At 33.5% G+C, this 18,374-nt stretch overlaps 1 protein-coding gene across 1 annotated transcript in view; it reads right to left on the minus strand.

Moving 5' to 3' along the window:
• Nucleotides 1-18,374, minus strand: part of LOC130449017 (uncharacterized) — an 81,267-nt gene that overhangs the window by 45,622 nt on the left and 17,271 nt on the right. Inside the window, exons 6-7 of the mRNA XM_056786649.1 lie at nucleotides 16,569-16,810; nucleotides 11,219-11,468 (exon numbers count right to left, since the gene is read on the minus strand). Coding sequence (XP_056642627.1) covers nucleotides 11,219-11,468; nucleotides 16,569-16,810 — 492 coding nt within the window. The remainder of the gene's footprint in view (nucleotides 1-11,218; nucleotides 11,469-16,568; nucleotides 16,811-18,374) is intronic.

Consider the following 18,374-nt stretch of genomic DNA (forward strand, 5'->3'; position numbering starts at 1 on the left):
GCAAAACTTATATTTAACACAAACAACTTCTTATATACAAATGTTCTTATTATTATATACTATTTTTATTTAATAAAATTTGACATGCTTTTTATGATGTTGAAATAAAGTTTTTTCGCTATGGAAGATTTTTTCATTATTTATGAAATGTATGTGTGACTTCATAATTCGTAATTTTTCATTTTTATTCTTACAAGGTCGATATTAACTTCTGATTTCACTATGTAATTTGCAAGTGTAGTTATAAATTGAATCAGCATTTTTCACATAACATGAATTTACTTACACCGTACTTTTTAGCTACTTCCGACCAATGACTTTTTTTGATTAGTCAATAGTATTCATTATGTAGTTGAGCTTTGACATGTTTAAATACGGAAGTGACACGACACAGCTGAAGAACTAAAACAATAACGAAACTCGTGCGACAGAGATTACACGAAGTGCGAAAGTAAAATGCAAGTTCCAACATAATTATGTTTGCATAGATTCAATATTAACAAGTATTCTTTACTATCATTATTAACCTGCATCATCTCGAATCTGTATAGCAATAGTTGAAATACTACATAGGTATATACATAATAAAGTATGTCAAAAAATAGCATTTTGATCATTCAAAAAAGACGACTCATAAAAAAATCACCCATTTGGGGCCATTGTCTGAAGCAATAATCTGACTGTGTGAAATGTCGCTGAGTCTGTCATGACTAAAGAAAAAATCAAACCTGAAGCTGCTTCAAGAGCTCTATAATAGAATAAGCATTATAACCACAGCGAAATGAAATGATGAGGTGAATAAAGAAAGCGATTTGGAAATCTGTTTGGTAATTGTAAGGCAGATTGTATTCGGTATAAATCACCGTTTGTTATAGCGTATTGTCATTCTCGAATCAGCTACTGAGGAGAGAACACGCGTTTAACGATTGTTTTGTAATCTGTATAGTGATATATTTTACGACCAGTATAAACCTCAAGCAAAGTGTACCCCCCATAATTATTACTATTCAATATTATAGTTAATCTATTGGTCTAATTGAAAACCTACGCATAGATTTACTAAGTCTACCTTCGCCCCCCACCACGGGGACTACACTGTACCCCACCGAGTATACACGAAGGTTGAGGGAAAAAATACAAAAACTTAATGTGCAAAAACCAGAAATATTCTCTAGCGAAAATCTCAATATTGATAAAAATGTGCGTGTTAATAGAACAATAGTGTCAGTGAAAACGTCACCGAAAAGAAGATATAAAGGTACGTTAAAACATAAGACAATAACAAAAACTAATAAAATAAAAAGACTTACAAAAACCAACACACATAAAACGGTTCCTAAGATAAGTGTACGGGAATCTAGTCGTAGTTTGGATCCCGACGTTCCACGTCGCAGTGCCGATACTACAGATGAAAATTCACTGTCAAAATACTCTTCAGAAATCAATAGAATAAAAAAGAAAACTTCAGAATTAAAATTAAAAAACAAAAATTTTCTAAAACTAGTTTATATTGATGAAGATTTTTTGACTGAAGATAAAACAAATAAAACTGATAGTTTGGAAACGATAATTATTCCAAAACAGTGTTTAGAAACAATCGACGTATCATCGCTATCTAAATGTATTGAGTTGACCAACAATGAACCATCTAAAGCAAAGTGTTCAGAAGTTAACATCGAAAAGTGTCCAGAACAAATAAACAAAAACATTAACAAGTGTTCAGAAAACAAAAATATCACTTGCGATAGTGATATAATAGGGCTGAAGTCTTTCAACTCTGAGTTGTCAATTCCTGTGTGTAGAGGCAGCTCGGCCAATAATACCTCCACACCGGATAGATCATTAAACAAAGTAACACAAACAAAAGTACAAATGGAAGAAGATACTATAGGATCACAGCGCAGTGACTCATCAGAGGAAGACATAAGCTCAAAGAGATCGACAAACGTCCCTGAAACAACAACAATTCAAGCACAAATACATAAACCTGCTAATCTCTCATGGGGGCAGGAAGTTGAAGACGCTAAGAATACTGGCGTTGGAATAACAACCGACAATTTCACGTCGCAATACGAGAAAATTGTTAAGAAAAATTCTAAAATAACTGCTAGAAAACTAAATATGTCTAGTGCGGAACAACAAAAAGTAGACATAAACGCAATCCAGACAATCACCACAAATGAACCCATGGACACTAGAGACGTCACACCACCGGCATTCGAAAAACCCAAAAAATGTGTATCTTTCAATAAAATACTGAGTCAGACAAACAAACAAGCCACAATCGAAACACACAACAATTACGATACGCTATCTGAACTCTCTGAAGACGAGAAACAAACTACATTCAAAACACAAAAGAAAAGGAAGAAAACTCAGAAAGTTCAATAACTCCAGTGTTACCAGCGATGATGACGACACAGGCATCCAAGAGAATAAACGTACAAAAGCAGCCTCCAAAATCTCTAAGAAACTCACCGCATGCCCACCAATAGTAATTGACGGAAACGTTTCACACCACAGGCATATGGTAAACAGAATAACAGAAGAAGTCAAAAACCCATTCGAACTTAAGTACACAAACAATTCAACAATCGTATTCACCAAAGATGCTAGCGACTTTGAGAATTTGAAAAAAACACTGAAACTGGAATAAATTCAATTTCACACCTACTCCAGACGAGAAGACAAAACACACGCATTCGTACTAAGAGGCCTAGCAGAAGGGCTACACATCATTGACATCCGAGAAGAGCTTGAAAAAATTCATAAAATTCAAATTAAGGACATTTATCGTATGACAACGAAGGGTCGCCCCCTTTATTTAGTTATTACAGACTCCAAAATTACTCTGGACTACCTGAATAAAACGGTAAGAGTAATCGAACACACAAGGGTTGTATGGGAACATAGAAGAAAAAACAAATCAATCATACAATGCCACATCTGTCAGCTCTGGGGCCACGCTACCTCAAATTGCGGTAGAACGCCGAGATGCCTAAAATGCGCGGGGCAACATCTTACACCGGAATGTGTTAAAGAAAGATCGCTTCCTGCCCGATGCGCCAACTGCAGAGGAGACCACCCTGCAAACGCAGAAATTTGTCCAGAATTCATAAAAAGGAAAATATGGCTTGAAGAAAAGAAATTAATCAATCTAAAATCCAAAACCACCACCACCACCACAAAATATATCCCAGCTCCTATTCCAACAAACAACCCATGGACAAAAAGAAACAACAATGAAGATTTTCCCAGCCTCCCATCCAAAAACATTCCCCAAACAACCCCCCAAAATGAACAGCCTCAAATACAATCAAAAACAACAAACGTTCAACTCAGACCACCCAACAACGATATAACCAAATTCACCGAGCTGAACAACATGTTCAAAGAACTTCACTCCTTGGTAAATTTGGACGAACTTAGCAGAGCCGTTGCTGATCTACTAGAGGAAATGAAGAAGGCAAACAATAAAATGGAGAAATTCACGATCTACAATAACTTTGTTACTAATATAGACAACTATGACATCTAGGCAGGTAGGTGGTAGAACAGTATTTCAAAAACGATTTAATCTTAAAATTATATTCTGTAATGTACGTGGAGTTTATAGCAAACTCCATCTCATCAGACATTTTCTCGACATTCACAAACCAGATATTTTCTTTCTTATTGAGACACTTCTTAAACCAAATAAATCAATTAACTTTGGAAACCCAGAATATCGTCTCATTAGACAAGACCGCCCCGCCGATGCCAACGGTGGTGGTATCGCATTGTTAATCAAAAAAGGCATAAATTTCCACCTCTTGCAACAAAATAATACATCAATTGAGCATATCCCAATACTCTTAGATAATAAAATTAAAATAGTCGGTGTCTATAATCCTCCCGTTAAAAGAATTGGACTTTCACAATATCACAAAAACACACAACAAAGTTCTGATAGTAGGTGATCTCAATTGTCGACATCCACTGTGGGATCATTACGCTAAACTCCCTAATAAAAACGGAAATACTCTTTTGAAATTTTGTGACAATTCTGATTGTATTATATATTATCAATACTGATGAACCAACGCATTTTCCATACGCAAACTTCACTCCCAGCACACTCGACATAGCCATAGGGAAAAACATTAACAACATATACAAAATAAAAACACTAACAGACTTAGAGATTTAGAAAACACATAAATGAAAACATCACAATAACAGACAAAATAGAAAATACACAACACTTAACAAAGATAATTGGAAATCTTCAAAATATTATCATCACAGCAAGAAATCAATCAACTATATTAAAACCAAAAACCCAATTCCATAATACTCTCCCAGATCACATCATACAAACAATACACGAGAAAAACAAAATAAGGAGAAAATGGCAACAAACTAGGCACGATAACGATCATTCACTACTAAAACACTATCAACACACAATAAACAACTTGATAAAAGAACACAAAAACAACGAATGGTCCAATTTTTTGAACACCTTACAACCAGAAAACAACTCGCTATGGAAAATCGCGAAACGTCTCAGATTCAAACAAAATAAATTTAATAAAATTATTAGTAACGGACATACGTTTACTAATGAAATCGAAATAGCGGAAAAGTTCGGAGAGTATTTTCAAAACAACTTTATAAATTATTCACAACACACACAATACCATCAAAATATCACACAATCAGTTCATCAATACCTGAATTCATTAAACACTTTAAATACACAAAACTTAACAACTTGTACAGAAGTTTACAACACAATACAACAATTAAAAAATAAAACAGCCCCGGGATCAGACGGGATACCTAACATTTTACTCAAAAATATACCAAAAAAAGCAATAGTACAACTTACATACATAATAAATTTCATTATTAAAACTGGTCAATACCCGGATATGCTCAAGATTGCCAACATCATACCAATAATCAAAGCTAACAAACAACCATGTTATGTGGATAGCTACAGACCAATTTCCCTACTGAATAATATAGCAAAGGTAATTGATAAAATAATCCTTAAAAGATTACAAAATTTCATAGATAAACATAATACTATACCTTCCGAGCAATACGGATTCAGAAGCGGTCACATCACAGTGGCTCAAATCATCAGAGTTTTAAATTATATTAGAGAAGGCTTCCAAAACAAAGAAAAAGCAATTATGGTCACTATCGACATACAGAAAGCATTTGACTCCGTATGGCCCGAGGGATTAGTTCACAAATTAATCAAATTAGGTATACCAAGCTATTTGATTAAAATTTTAAATTCATACCTAACTAATCGTAAATTCTTCACTAAAATAGAAAATCACACAGCTGGACCATTTTCAATACAAGCTGGAGTACCACAAGGCTCTGTGTTATCTCCTTTGCTATATTCCATATTTATCCATGATCTACCAACTTCCCCGCAACTTCTTACCGCCATATATGCCGACGACACCTGTTTTGTATCGACAGCAAAGAATCCAGATCACGCATTAGACATCGCACAAAATCACATCAACACAAAAATTATACCATACTTACACGAACACAAATTAGCCATTAATGCATCCAAAACAGAGTATTTATTACTCAGGAGAATAGCTAGAAAAAACTGCTCACTGCAATCTCAGCTATATGTAGATGGACACCTCATTACACCTAGTAACACCCTGAAATATTTGGGGTATACTGTACAAGGCAACACAAATGCAAAAGCACATATCATGATTGCAATGGGCAAACTGTACCCACTCATATGCCGACACAGTAATCTCACAAGCCAAAACAAAATACTTATATACAAACAGATCATACGTCCAATACTCACATACGCAGCCCCAGTTTATTATAACGGCTCCAAACACAATTTCATCTCCCTGCAAGTGATACAGAACAAGTGTTTACGGATGGCGATAAAATATAATTGCTATCCCAAACTACCCAGAAACACGTGGTTACATAACAAAGCCGATATACCCACTATTAAAGACTTTATAACAAAAATCTCTACAAATTTTTACAATTATTGTCTGCCAAACGATCTTCGTAAGAGCCTCAAAGACGCAAATCGCGCAGAAGACATCCGAGATAGTGGGTGTAGGCTTCTGCATGGGTCGCTAACCATATAACAAGGTTGTTCAACTCCAAACGTTTATTCATCACAAATGTATAGAATATTTCAAAATAATAATAATAATAATAATTAATATCAAATAAAACAACGTCAGTCATGTTGCTTTCTCGAAAAATATTCCCCCAGTCGATTTTGAAACTCTGTTTTTCAGCTGCTTTTCAGAGATAACCCAGTCGAAAGATGCTAGGAATCATAAACATATATTAGGGACAAAGTTATTTTTAGAGCGAAAATGTATGGATAATGTTGAAGAAACAAGGAGCCAGCTTAATACTTCAGACGCACTCAATACATGTAAAGATCGCCAGACCATCGGCATACACATTTTATATTGTTATTTTTATATGTATTGTTAATTTGGGAATCATAAACAGAATAAAGAACCTTTTTAATTAAAAAATAGCGTATTGTATCTATCCTCTGAATTACATTAACAATGTAGCTATTACGTTTGGATAAGCCCATAAAATTATTTGGCGGAAAAGATAACCTATGTACTTAAACTATTTGAGAATGAGAATGTAATGTAAACTAATGTTTCTCAATTGCCTTGATACTGTTTCTTAGAAGAGTTACTAGTCACAGTCTAACCATTTCCTCCATGAAACTTTCAAGAGAGTACACGAATTTCAGCCGTGATAAATCATAACTTAATCGGAATAAAAGTCATTATTTTCAAATCAAGCTTCCTGTCAGTGCCTTTGAAAAAATCACTCTTCTCTTACCCCCGTAGTATAGTAGCAGAAATGGTTTTTGGAGATTAGAGACCATAAATGCTGAAAGGTGTCGTTTTTTATTTTATTAATTCATTTAAGTCTCACAATTATATCGACAATAGATTTCGTACTCACAGTAGTCACAATTAATTAGAAACCGTCAGGATTCATTGCAATTTATTTCTCCGTTTTCATACAAGTTTCTGATTATTTGATACAACTGGACGCTGGTAACAGAGGTTTTACTAATTGTTTGTCCACTGTCATAATATTTGCAAAGCTTCTAATTGTAAGGGTTAATTGTCAGAAGAATGTGCAATCGGAAATAATAGTGATTTGAATTTATTTTTTTTGCCTTGTTCATAATTCAAAAAATCATAAATTGGCGATAAACATTTTTGAGAAAAAGTTGAATAAATGACTGTCACTGATTACAAAAAACTTTTCAAAGAAAAAATTAGGCAGAAAATCCGATGTTTTGCAATAAATCAAATAAACAAATAAAAATAATAAGTAACTTAGAAATTCCCTGTAGAAGATATAATATAGGCTGAGGTTTAAAATACGAAAGAGAACGAATGAAAAAACAAATTCATCAACAATTATACCAATACACAAAGGCGAAAAAGAATATTTTAATATAGAGCCATAAAACTTCTCAACATTACATATAAAATACTCGCCAACTTAATAAGTCATACGCAAAAAGCATACTGGAAAACTACCAACATGGGTTTAGACCAAGGCAATCCACAATTACCAGAATCCACACACGGAACAAATAGTCTTTATAGATTTGTGCCTAAATAAATAGATAAAAAATGATAGAAAAATTAAAGATATTAATAAAAATTATATTACGAAAGCCTAAGTAATATATCTGGGAAACACTAACAAATGAAATAAAAATTAACAAAGGAGTCAAACAAGGCGAATCCATCTTTCCAACCCTGTTTAAATATGATTTCAGAAAACGTAATGAGACAAATTAAATAATAAAAATATACGAATAAAATACTATAGCATACTCATACCATATAACAATATTGGCTAATATAAGAGAATAACTAATAAAGGCAATTAACAAACTGGAAAAATAAGCAGGAAAGTCAGTCTAGAAACATTATAAGAAAAGTGATTGCGTATGCTATAGAAATAACAGTGATAAGTAAGAAGGAAGAAGATCTGAAGATAATCAAGAGAAAAATACTGAGAACTACAGTCGGGCCAAATATTATAGAAAAAGGAGAGAGAATATTGAAGAGAAATAAAGGAATAGAAGAAGAGCCCGTAGGAGAAAATATAATGATGTATATACGAGTAAAAGCACAAAGACTGAATGGGGCAGGACAAGGAAACCTACAGAAATGATGAGGAGAATAACACAATAACCGACCAAGAAATACCTGGAGAAACCAAATTGAAGAAGTCACCAAAATGCTGAAAATAATAGACTGAAAAGCAAAATGCAGAAACAGAAAAGAATGGAGAAAGCTGAAAAACGAGGCCAGGATCAACTTAAAACTGTAACAAAAAGAACAAGGGGAGTAATCTACCCCAATAAAGGGATTTTTAGGCGCACAAAGCAGGAACAATAATCCAAGAGATTTAACGGTATAATGATGAATGATGATGAACTCAGAAGTTCATTCAACGAACAATAATAAAAGCTATGTTTAGCCGCTGATATTTGATAACTAGGTATCAGCTGTTCATGAGAACTAGCTTAGAAACTATTGAAAATATACATCCGCAGTAAAGTTAATTTGAAATTGTTAGTAACTTTTCGCAAATTCCCTATGAAATCAAATCTACCTTATGTTTGCCATTTACGTTACGGTTCACAGGAGCGTATATTACTTACTCAATGAAACAGTAGATCGTATGGCGAGTGCAAACATTTTAATTAGAAGAGTACCAAGATTTTTCTGTGGAGATACTTAAGTTAAAAGGATGAAAAATGCATATAAAACTTACCTTGTTTTGGAAATTAATGGATGTCAAGAAAAGCCCACAACCTATTAAAAAGTTAGAAAAGAGAATCAAAGATAATTTAAAATGATTTAAGTGGTTATGCCATCAGAATATCACATTATTCAAGATAATTATGAAAAATAAAGCCAAAATATTATAAAGCAAAACTACGGAAAAAGTCTATTGTTTTATTAGAAGTGAAATTGTTATTTGTATAACGAATCTGTACGTTAGTCACAACAGTATCTAACAGCTAACAATGAATCGTCAACTTTAAATTTGACATTCAATAACAAAGGACAACTTGAGATGAATTGTCAGGGAATTTAAGGGTATGCACTTATATTTCGATTAACATGATATTTATAGCAGCACTGATATCAGTAGAAACAATAATATAAAAATATATGCCAGTACTAATTTCTTTAAGGTTAATTATCAACTATCCAAAATTTTCACACACTCTCTCTCCCGATTAACTGACTCGTCGTCAATGATTCGTGATTATTGGTCATGGTAGCAAAATAAAATTTTGGGTATATATACGACCTTCTTTGAAGTCTAAATTTACGATACCGTTAGTTTTAAAATCGGATCAAACTTAATGCCCCGTAACAAAGATTCATCTGGAACGCTTACCTTAACAGTTTTCACTAAAAAAAAACAAAGAAACAATAACCTTCCTGCCATTCATTGTTCTCAGTGCATCGCTGAATCAAGTAGCATCTTCTGATTTAGGATAATTTCTAAATTGTTGAAATGAATATGCGAATATAATAACACTTTGTCTTCAATTATGTAGAACTGACTCACGGTAATAAACTGATTACAAGAGCTATCGTCCAATGAGCTTCTAATAGTCTTTAAAGGTTATGGAAACCATCATTTCAGAAGATATGACCACTTTTCTTCTTCACAAAAATGTCATCTCAACGACAAAACAGAACCTTGAAACTAGACCAGGGGTCGGCAAATATTATTAATTTTTTCAAAAAAAAAAATATTTGAAACACGTTCTGAATCTATTAACTAGGATTAGGCATCGGTTTTATGTCTTTATTGAATGCAAGGAAAGGGATACCCGACCTATGTTTTGGTAGAATTGATTTGAAGAAATATTAATTTTTTTTATAGGAGATTCAGAGCGGTAAATTACTTATTACCAACAAAATCACTCTAGCATTCATAATGAGATCGACATATTCATGCGAGCAAGAGTTATCTCACATGAATATAATTCAAAGTAGAGTAAGAAGCCAACTAAAGCTTGGTTTATGCAACTAATATTAAAAATTACCATTGAACTAACAAATTAAATTATTATTAGTTGAAAGATACTGAAATGGTACCTTTAGTTCATGCAGAAAATTAACAGTCCATTTAAATTAAAATCAAAGTAAGACTTCGCCAACTTTTAGCTTCCTAGTTTAATTCCTTAATTTTTTGAGGTTATGAGCACAGAATACGTTATGTCAGTCTATATTAGTGGTGTTATTTTGTTTACAACATTCTTGTTCTTTGGTTATGGAAATATTCCCGTTATTGCGCCGATTTCTGCCGTGGTGTTTTATTTTTAAAACTAATATAAAAAAATAGAAATAAGCATTGTCTGAATGTCCTTTAAGCGATGGAACACTGATAGGAGCTTTCCACATTTGTATGACAAAAAGGACCAGTATACAGGGAGTTTCTATTGGCTTACCAGTAATTTATAATTTACTGCATAAACTGAACAATTACAATTACAATTACAAATTAATTTTAATTTAGTTTTAATTTTGGCTGAATAGACCAAGCTTATCGAATGAAATTTTAGAGTCATGTTTTAAACTTAAAACAAGTTATAAGTCAAATTTACCAAAACTTTCTTAAATCATGCAAAGTCGATGTTCCCATTGAATATGTTTGCTCAATTGTATTGAGATACAAGTTAGGGTTGTGAATAAATGTTCAATTATTTTGATTTTTTCACTTAAATATCAGGCAATTATCTAATAATTCCATAAAAATATGTATGTTAATTGTTGCGAAAAATCTCACAAATAATAAATAGATATTTTTCCAATGAATGAAATATTAGTTTTTCTACCAAAAAACTTTATTTATGCAACTCCTATTATTATTGTCAACAAAAATTTTGTGACTATTTGAAAACTTTGAAATTTGTAATTTTTGGCTCGAGATCACTTAGTGAAAGTCACAATCACACACATCAAGCTCTTCTATAATTGATAAAAATATTATAAAAACCCAACAATCTTTAAATTCATAAATCAACTCCGATGAACTTGCCAAATTTCATTTTGGTTTGTATTAATTTTAGATAAGGAAATAAGCATCTAATAATGTGGTATGAATGGATGTAATTTATTTGAACATTTACCTCTTTGTTGGTTTCATCTTTTTCTTGATTACCTCTATCGTTAGCTTCATCATCCATTTGTATCATTGTTGAAATATTATCATCATTAATGGGATGAGAAATACAATCTTTTTTTAACTCCGATATAGATTTTTTGGTTGATATCTTACAGATACTTTGTGCAATAGGAACTGTTATTTCAGTCTTGACTTGCTGCAACGGTGGCCGATGCTTAAATTGAGCCGTTTTATAACGGGATTTGATAGTTAATCTGAAAAAATTGAGATATTTAACAGTTACAAAAGTAAAGAGGTTGAATTTTCTTCTAAACTAAGAAAAATTATATTCTTTCACTATTACTATGAATACAGATGCCTTGTCAGTCCTATTGGCCAGGATAATTCCTTTGCAGTCTCCTTGGCCCCACTTGCCTTAGTCTATAAAGACTTTCCAGAGTTGTAATAATTTGTGTTAATATTAACTTGCGAGTTGTATGAGGATATTTATCATAGATATCTACTCCACTCTACAGAACCGGCAGCTCGTATCGGCGATCATGCTTGTGTTGTATCTATAATTGACTTTCCCATACCCTGTAATTAGACCTATTAGAGTATTTGCCTCTTTATTTTTTCTTTTGCTATAGTTTGATGTGTTCCTCAAGCTATTAAGGGATTTCTTCAGCCCTTTCACCGCCTAGGTCATTAAGGACGTTGCATTCCTGAATCAGTCTTGACTCGATAGCCATGTTTCACAGAGCCATTAGTGACACTGCCCTGTCTGTGCAGATGTTCACATTAAAGTGATAATAATATCCATCCTGCCACTTTCTTATAACACATTACGTGAATAAATGTACCTACTGATAATTGGTTTCAACAATTTCACCCACTTATGACTTTTGCAATCATCCATCCATATGGATTTAGACAACTTATAGTATCTACAAAAATAGTATTACAAATTTCATAAATTCGAAAATAATGAGAAAGCATGCAAATTGATTGAAAGCCTTCACAGTGTTCGGTGAGTATCTGTAGTCTTATTCGTTACCTAGTTGTCGGTCTTTTCCTCGGCTTACTTTCACATGACTTTTTTTCAATATGAATATGAATAGACTAGAATATAAAAGTCTTTTTCTCAACTTACGAGTATGTCTTCGTCTCTTTGCTCTTATTTACTTTCCAATGTCGTTTCCCTCCATAAGAAACCTTCTTTCATATGAGTGGTCGTATTCGTTTCCTTATAGCTATTTCAGTTCTCTACGAAGTTTGGTAGCTGCAATATAGTCTATTGCCTGATTTAGTATTTCTTTAATCTCTATATTTCTCTCATTTTCAATATTGTACCATTGTTCACAATTATTCAAATTTAATGCTTTTTGAAAAATGTAATATTGTATTTTTATTTATGTACCGTTCTCTATATCTTATCACATATATTTTATTTTATCTTGAATAATGCCTTCGGTTTCTCTTCCTTAACTCATTCAGGACTTTCTCTCAATGTTTCTAGTCTTTTGCTTAAAATACCCGGTCTTCCGTATATTGTACGAGGTCTGGCTATTAAATAACGAGATTGCGCGCTTAGAGCGCGCCCTTCACGGTTGGGGTAAAACCGAGTACTGCGTTGGGTATCTAGATATCTAGTCTATGCACGTCCCAAAACATGCTTCCGTCACTATTATAGTATTTGTGCAGTAGAGATTTGAAACGAACGTGTTTCAATCAATGTGTGTATCAATCTCAAATTTCTTATTAAATTGGAAAAACTCCGACTGAGTGCTATAAATTGTTGCAAGAGAGAGAGTTTTTGAGTGGTGTAAGCGCTTTAGCGAGCGCCGAGAGAGCACTCAAAATGACCAGCTCCCAGGTCGCCCTGTGACTGTTTCAACTCCGGAAACAGTGACCAAAATCAACCAAAAAATACTTACAGATCGTCGAATGGGCATCCGGATGATTGTAGACCCCGATAAAGAAACGGTTAGAAAAATTTTACACGAGGAATTACAAGTGACAAAAGTCTGTGCGAAGTTGGTCCCAAAAAATCTGACTCCTGACCAAAAGCTCTTGCGTCAACGGGTCTGCTAAGATATCCTTAAAAGGTTAGAAAAAGATCTGCTTTGAAAAGGACCCGATTTGAGTCGATGGAAGCGGAAAAGCAAAAAACGGCAGAGCTCCTAAAGGCACTCAACAAAGAAAACTTCTAGCACTGCTCCGATCAATGGAAAAAGCATATGGAAAGGTGTGCGGCGAGGGGAGGGGAGTATTTTGAGGGAGAGTATTCGTATCTAGAATAATTTTTATAATAAACTCTTTCTCGTAACCAGTCTCGTTATTTAATAGCCAGACCTTGTACAATCTCCTGGCTCTCTCCACATTATTTCTGTTTTATTTCGTTCATATAATTTCTGCTATTGAATTAGTCATAGTCATATTTGTCGTCTAGATTAACTTCTCTACTATATTCTTTTTCCTTGATAAGCAGTTTATTCTATTGTTATCGAAAATCAATGAGGTGAAGGTATAATTCCGTCTATCTTTGACTTCTTAGCAACTTCAAATTTTGCTTAGAAATTAGGAAATACATTTTTGTTTATGATGTCTTCGGCCGATCAAGAAAATGCCAATGAAACTCTTACAGATATTCTAATCTATACTCTATACTATACTTAACCTAACCTAACTCAAGTATCATTTGTATACCCACCCTTACCCTTTAACACGTTTAGTAGAAAAATCCGTAATCATTGACAAGTGCGACACGTGGTCAATTAACCCCGTGCAGTAACTATCCACAAGTGCGTCACGGGGTCAATCGGCCCCGTGTTCTTTCCTTAGTTTAAACGTATTCAGCTTGCTGAAAAATTAATTAACTTAGGAAAAATCAATCGTTTTTCCACTTCATATGTTTAGGTCAGTATACCATAGCAGCAGGACATTAATTGATTTATTCAAAAATTCATTAACCTAATGGAAATTGTACTCGTAAATAGATTATTTTTGTTTTCAAATAAAGACACCTTTTCCCTTATTGAAATTAAATTTTATGAGATTTTAGACACAGACACAGAAATGAGTTTAATTTTTTTGTGAGGTTCGGTAACCTCAAAATATTTTTACATTTAATTTACACCTAACATTGCTTTAAAAAAATAGTAGTTGAGGAAAGCAAAAAAATACAAATTGAATACAAGCAAAATATAATAATTGAAACTATTAAACAATATGAAATATGTTTAATGCGTTGATGCGTGTTTATCATTAAAGCATGAAAGACAAAGAGCTGGCTTCGTAGAGCACTCCTAACAATATGTGCGAACTTTTTTCACTTTTTTGTTAGCTTCTTTTGAGTTCATCGTTTTCCTCAGCTTCTCGTAGCATCCTGAACATTTTGTTCTCTTCCTCTCAACGTCGTGAGCTACCGTGTGGATACGTTTGGGTGTCCTGGGCCGCACTGGGCCACACTTCTTGTTCTACTTCCTGGGCTAATGCTTTTGACAATACCTCCTTGAACTGCAGATATGGTACGGATTTCCCTGTGCATTCGTTAAACATAAGCCATGTATTGATGGTTGCTGATTCAAAAAATAACTATGATGCAACTTTCCTCCACCACTACGCCTAGTACACATTGAGGCTTCTTGACTGGCGTACCCTTACGACTTTTTCCTGTTTCTACCAATTGAAGTTCATGATTTTCTACTGTGCTCATCATAAGGACATTTTTCTTATCACGTCATTTGATAACTCTGAGTCCGTTCTTCTGCTTCCCTATTATGGATCCTTTCTTGACTTTTTGGCTTGTTACATTTTTTGGTAAACCTCTTTGATTATGTCTCAATGTTCCGCAATACCTAGTCTTATTTGCTTTCAAATGTTCGACCACCTCCAAGCTAGAGTAAAAATTATCTTCATACAGGGTGCGACCATATCCCAATAAACTTTAACGAGGTTCATTCCCAATAACTTTTTTATCACAGTTAATTTATGCAATTCGCCTTCAACGGTATCCCCATTCCCGCAGTAAATTTTAAAATTGTGAATGTAACCGACATCTGTACAAAGCTTATAGAGTTTTACTCCATATTTGTGACGCTTGTTGGTGATGTACTGGCGGAAAAACAAACGTCCCCGCCAAGGAACTTGGAATTCTGGAAATTGGGAAGAAGTTTATCACATAAGGGCCTCAATTTGGATTATCTATCATCCGAGATACTTGTCTGATTGTCACAAATGTGAAAACATCGGAGAATTAAAAAAACTTGTCCCTATGCTTTATTTTTGTAACAAAACTATTATGATAAAATGGGTCTTTGGACCATGGTCTTTTCAGATCAGGTACCGGATTGATTCCAAACCACAATATAATAGAAATTTTTTTTTAATTTCATCAGCTGTAACTGGTACCCTCTTACGAAGTCAAGATTTTTCTTTTAGTTTACCTTTTTCCGATAGATCAGATAGTTCTTGGCTGTGGTATCTATTTGTGTTGATTACTATCATATCTATAATTTCATCAACTACGAGCTGCTTGAAAAATTCAAGAGGGTTCCTCACATTTTCAGGAATACCGTAAAACTCATGATTACAAAGCAACGGCAACAATTCAGGATTAATATCTACCTCAATCCATTCATCACCAGTCATCGAAGATGTAGCATTGGGATCGTCAATATTTATTTGACAATCATCAATGTTGCCAATTTCGCCTTTCGAAGATAACTACCGTTATCAGAGCTTGAATCACTTTCACTGGAGGGTGGATTTTAGAGCGATAAAGCCAAGTCAACTAACTTCCGACCACGTGAGAACATCGCGAAATATTATCAACTCGGACGTTCGAAACGATACTGAAGACTGAAGAGAGAAAAGCAGGGGGGAGAAGCACTACAAAGGGCCGTCGCAACAAAAAAGGGAAGGGGACGAATTTCCGAGAAAATTAGCATGAGAGGAAAGCACAATAAAGACCCGTCTCAAAAGAGTGACTCGTCATTTTTCGAGAAAAGTAGCACGGGGTCTTTTGGCCTCGTGCCGCACTAGAGGTCTAATTTTAAACCTCAGTGCGGCCTGGGGTCATTTAACCCCGTTCTATTTTTTATCGAATTTTGAGAGATTATTGAAGTTTATAACATATAACCATATTAATTCCATCCCTTTGAAAAAATCAAAAACTGAAACAAGTTCGAGCATTTTTGAAAGTTTACCTCTTACAGGCTCAGCACTAGTGGAAAGTTCAACACGGGGTCAATTGACCCCGCAACGCACGGAACGTGTTAATGTTTGTCTAAAAGTAATAAAATTTTGAGTATCAAAAGTTTGCGTCCAATTATAATATTCTAAAACTGTACAAAATTATTTGGATAACTTACTTCTTCTTTCCTACAGCATCAGCTGCTTTTTTCCATAAGGAATCTTTTTTGGGTACCGTTGCAGATGAATACATATACAGCCGATCTTCTAGATTATTTTTAGGTTTTTTATTAGGCTTAGGGGTTTTATGTTCCGTTCTAAAATGAACAGAGTTCAATTGCAAAGAAGTTACAATATCGGGATGATTTGTTAATTGGTCTTCTGCTTTTTGTAGAGTTACTTCAGCGTTACGTTTGTAACTCTAAAATAAATAGAAATTAATTTGGTGATGGAATTTTTATTCATTGATAATGATGTTTAGACTTTATAGTTCACTATATGTATTCTGTTTGGAACACCGTCTTGGGCAACGTCGGGAATTAATAACATGTGATTATTTGTATGAAACAAACACTTAAACTTTATTTCATCTAACTGGTACTAAACTGACAGCATGCTGGGCATTTTTTGTCTTTCCATTTTTTTAAAATAATTTAAGTTTCGTTTAAACAAACTACCTATTACAATCATTATAGCTATTTCATATATACCACTATTTCCCAAATCTAGTATTTTCTAATCAATCTTCATAAAATAATGAAAATAATTTTATGGATCATATAGATGTACTTTACAATTCTGATTGGTTGATAGAAGAGAAGTTGATTAATCTTTTCTCAAGAGTAAGTTCGTCACAATCAAAATGAAAACGAGGGAAATATATTCTAGTACCTTTCAATTCTATTATATGAAAAAATTAGAAAGTATTTTCAACGGAGTAGGTTTGAAATTAGTTTATGTAATGACTGTGATAGGTAGTATGCTAGGCAAACTAGGAGAACTTATCGGTTCTAAGGAGCACCATCAATAGTTAAAGCATGGATTGACAAAAAACTGTATTGCCGAGCACGCAGTCAGTCATAATCATGCACTGATTGTAAACGTGAAATTGTCGAAAAATATGCTAAAATCTATGTTTCCAGATGTGATCTTAAAATAAACAATTGTATGCTCAAATACAAGTAATTAAATGTTTTTCGTTTTATTCACCTTGTCAATATTTCTGTCAGTCTATGTTTACAACAATTTATTCAATTCTTTTTTTAATATATAAATTCTATATTTATAATTAATGATTCTACGGTTACTGATCTCATTCCATACTCTCTTTGTTCTGTTTTATTATTTGTAACTTGATTCATTGTACCTATTTCCATTTTCATCGCTTGACTTCTTATCTTCATCTCACTTGACTGGGGATGAGGCAAATAGTTATTTGGTATTCTATTAAAATGCATTTTTCCTCATATCTTTTGTTTTTTAACTCCATTAGTCTGTTCGATGGAATATTTTTCTGATTCCAATTCTTACCTTTCTCTCAGTCTTTTTTCGCTCTAATTTTGAGCTTCAATTTCTTCTTGTTTATCATTACTTTTTGCCAATCTTATTATATCTTTCTGTCTTGTCTATATTGAACTTGTTACTACTGGCTTACGTGTTTCTATAATTTTTTCCGTCTATGTCTATCTGGGTCTTATTCTGTGTCTCATGGATATCAAATCTCGCACTGAGATAATCTCGATAATTAATCATTGCTTAAAACTTTATACATTGATGGATATACTTATATCTTCAAAAACTACTCAGCAAAAATTATCCTGACATCTAAGTCAATTATAAGTGTCGTGACAGTTTCAAGTACTATATTCTCGTCTTTGTTACAGAAAGAAGAAAGTAACAAAAGCACATATTTAGACTTATGAAAGACATTTTTCTGGAAAAGAATAGCTCCTAACAACAAGTTACTACTGTTTATATTGCGAGTT

The sequence above is a fragment of the Diorhabda sublineata genome, chromosome 9 (genome assembly GCF_026230105.1).
Source record: "Diorhabda sublineata isolate icDioSubl1.1 chromosome 9, icDioSubl1.1, whole genome shotgun sequence".
Lineage (NCBI taxonomy): Eukaryota > Metazoa > Arthropoda > Insecta > Coleoptera > Chrysomelidae > Diorhabda > Diorhabda sublineata.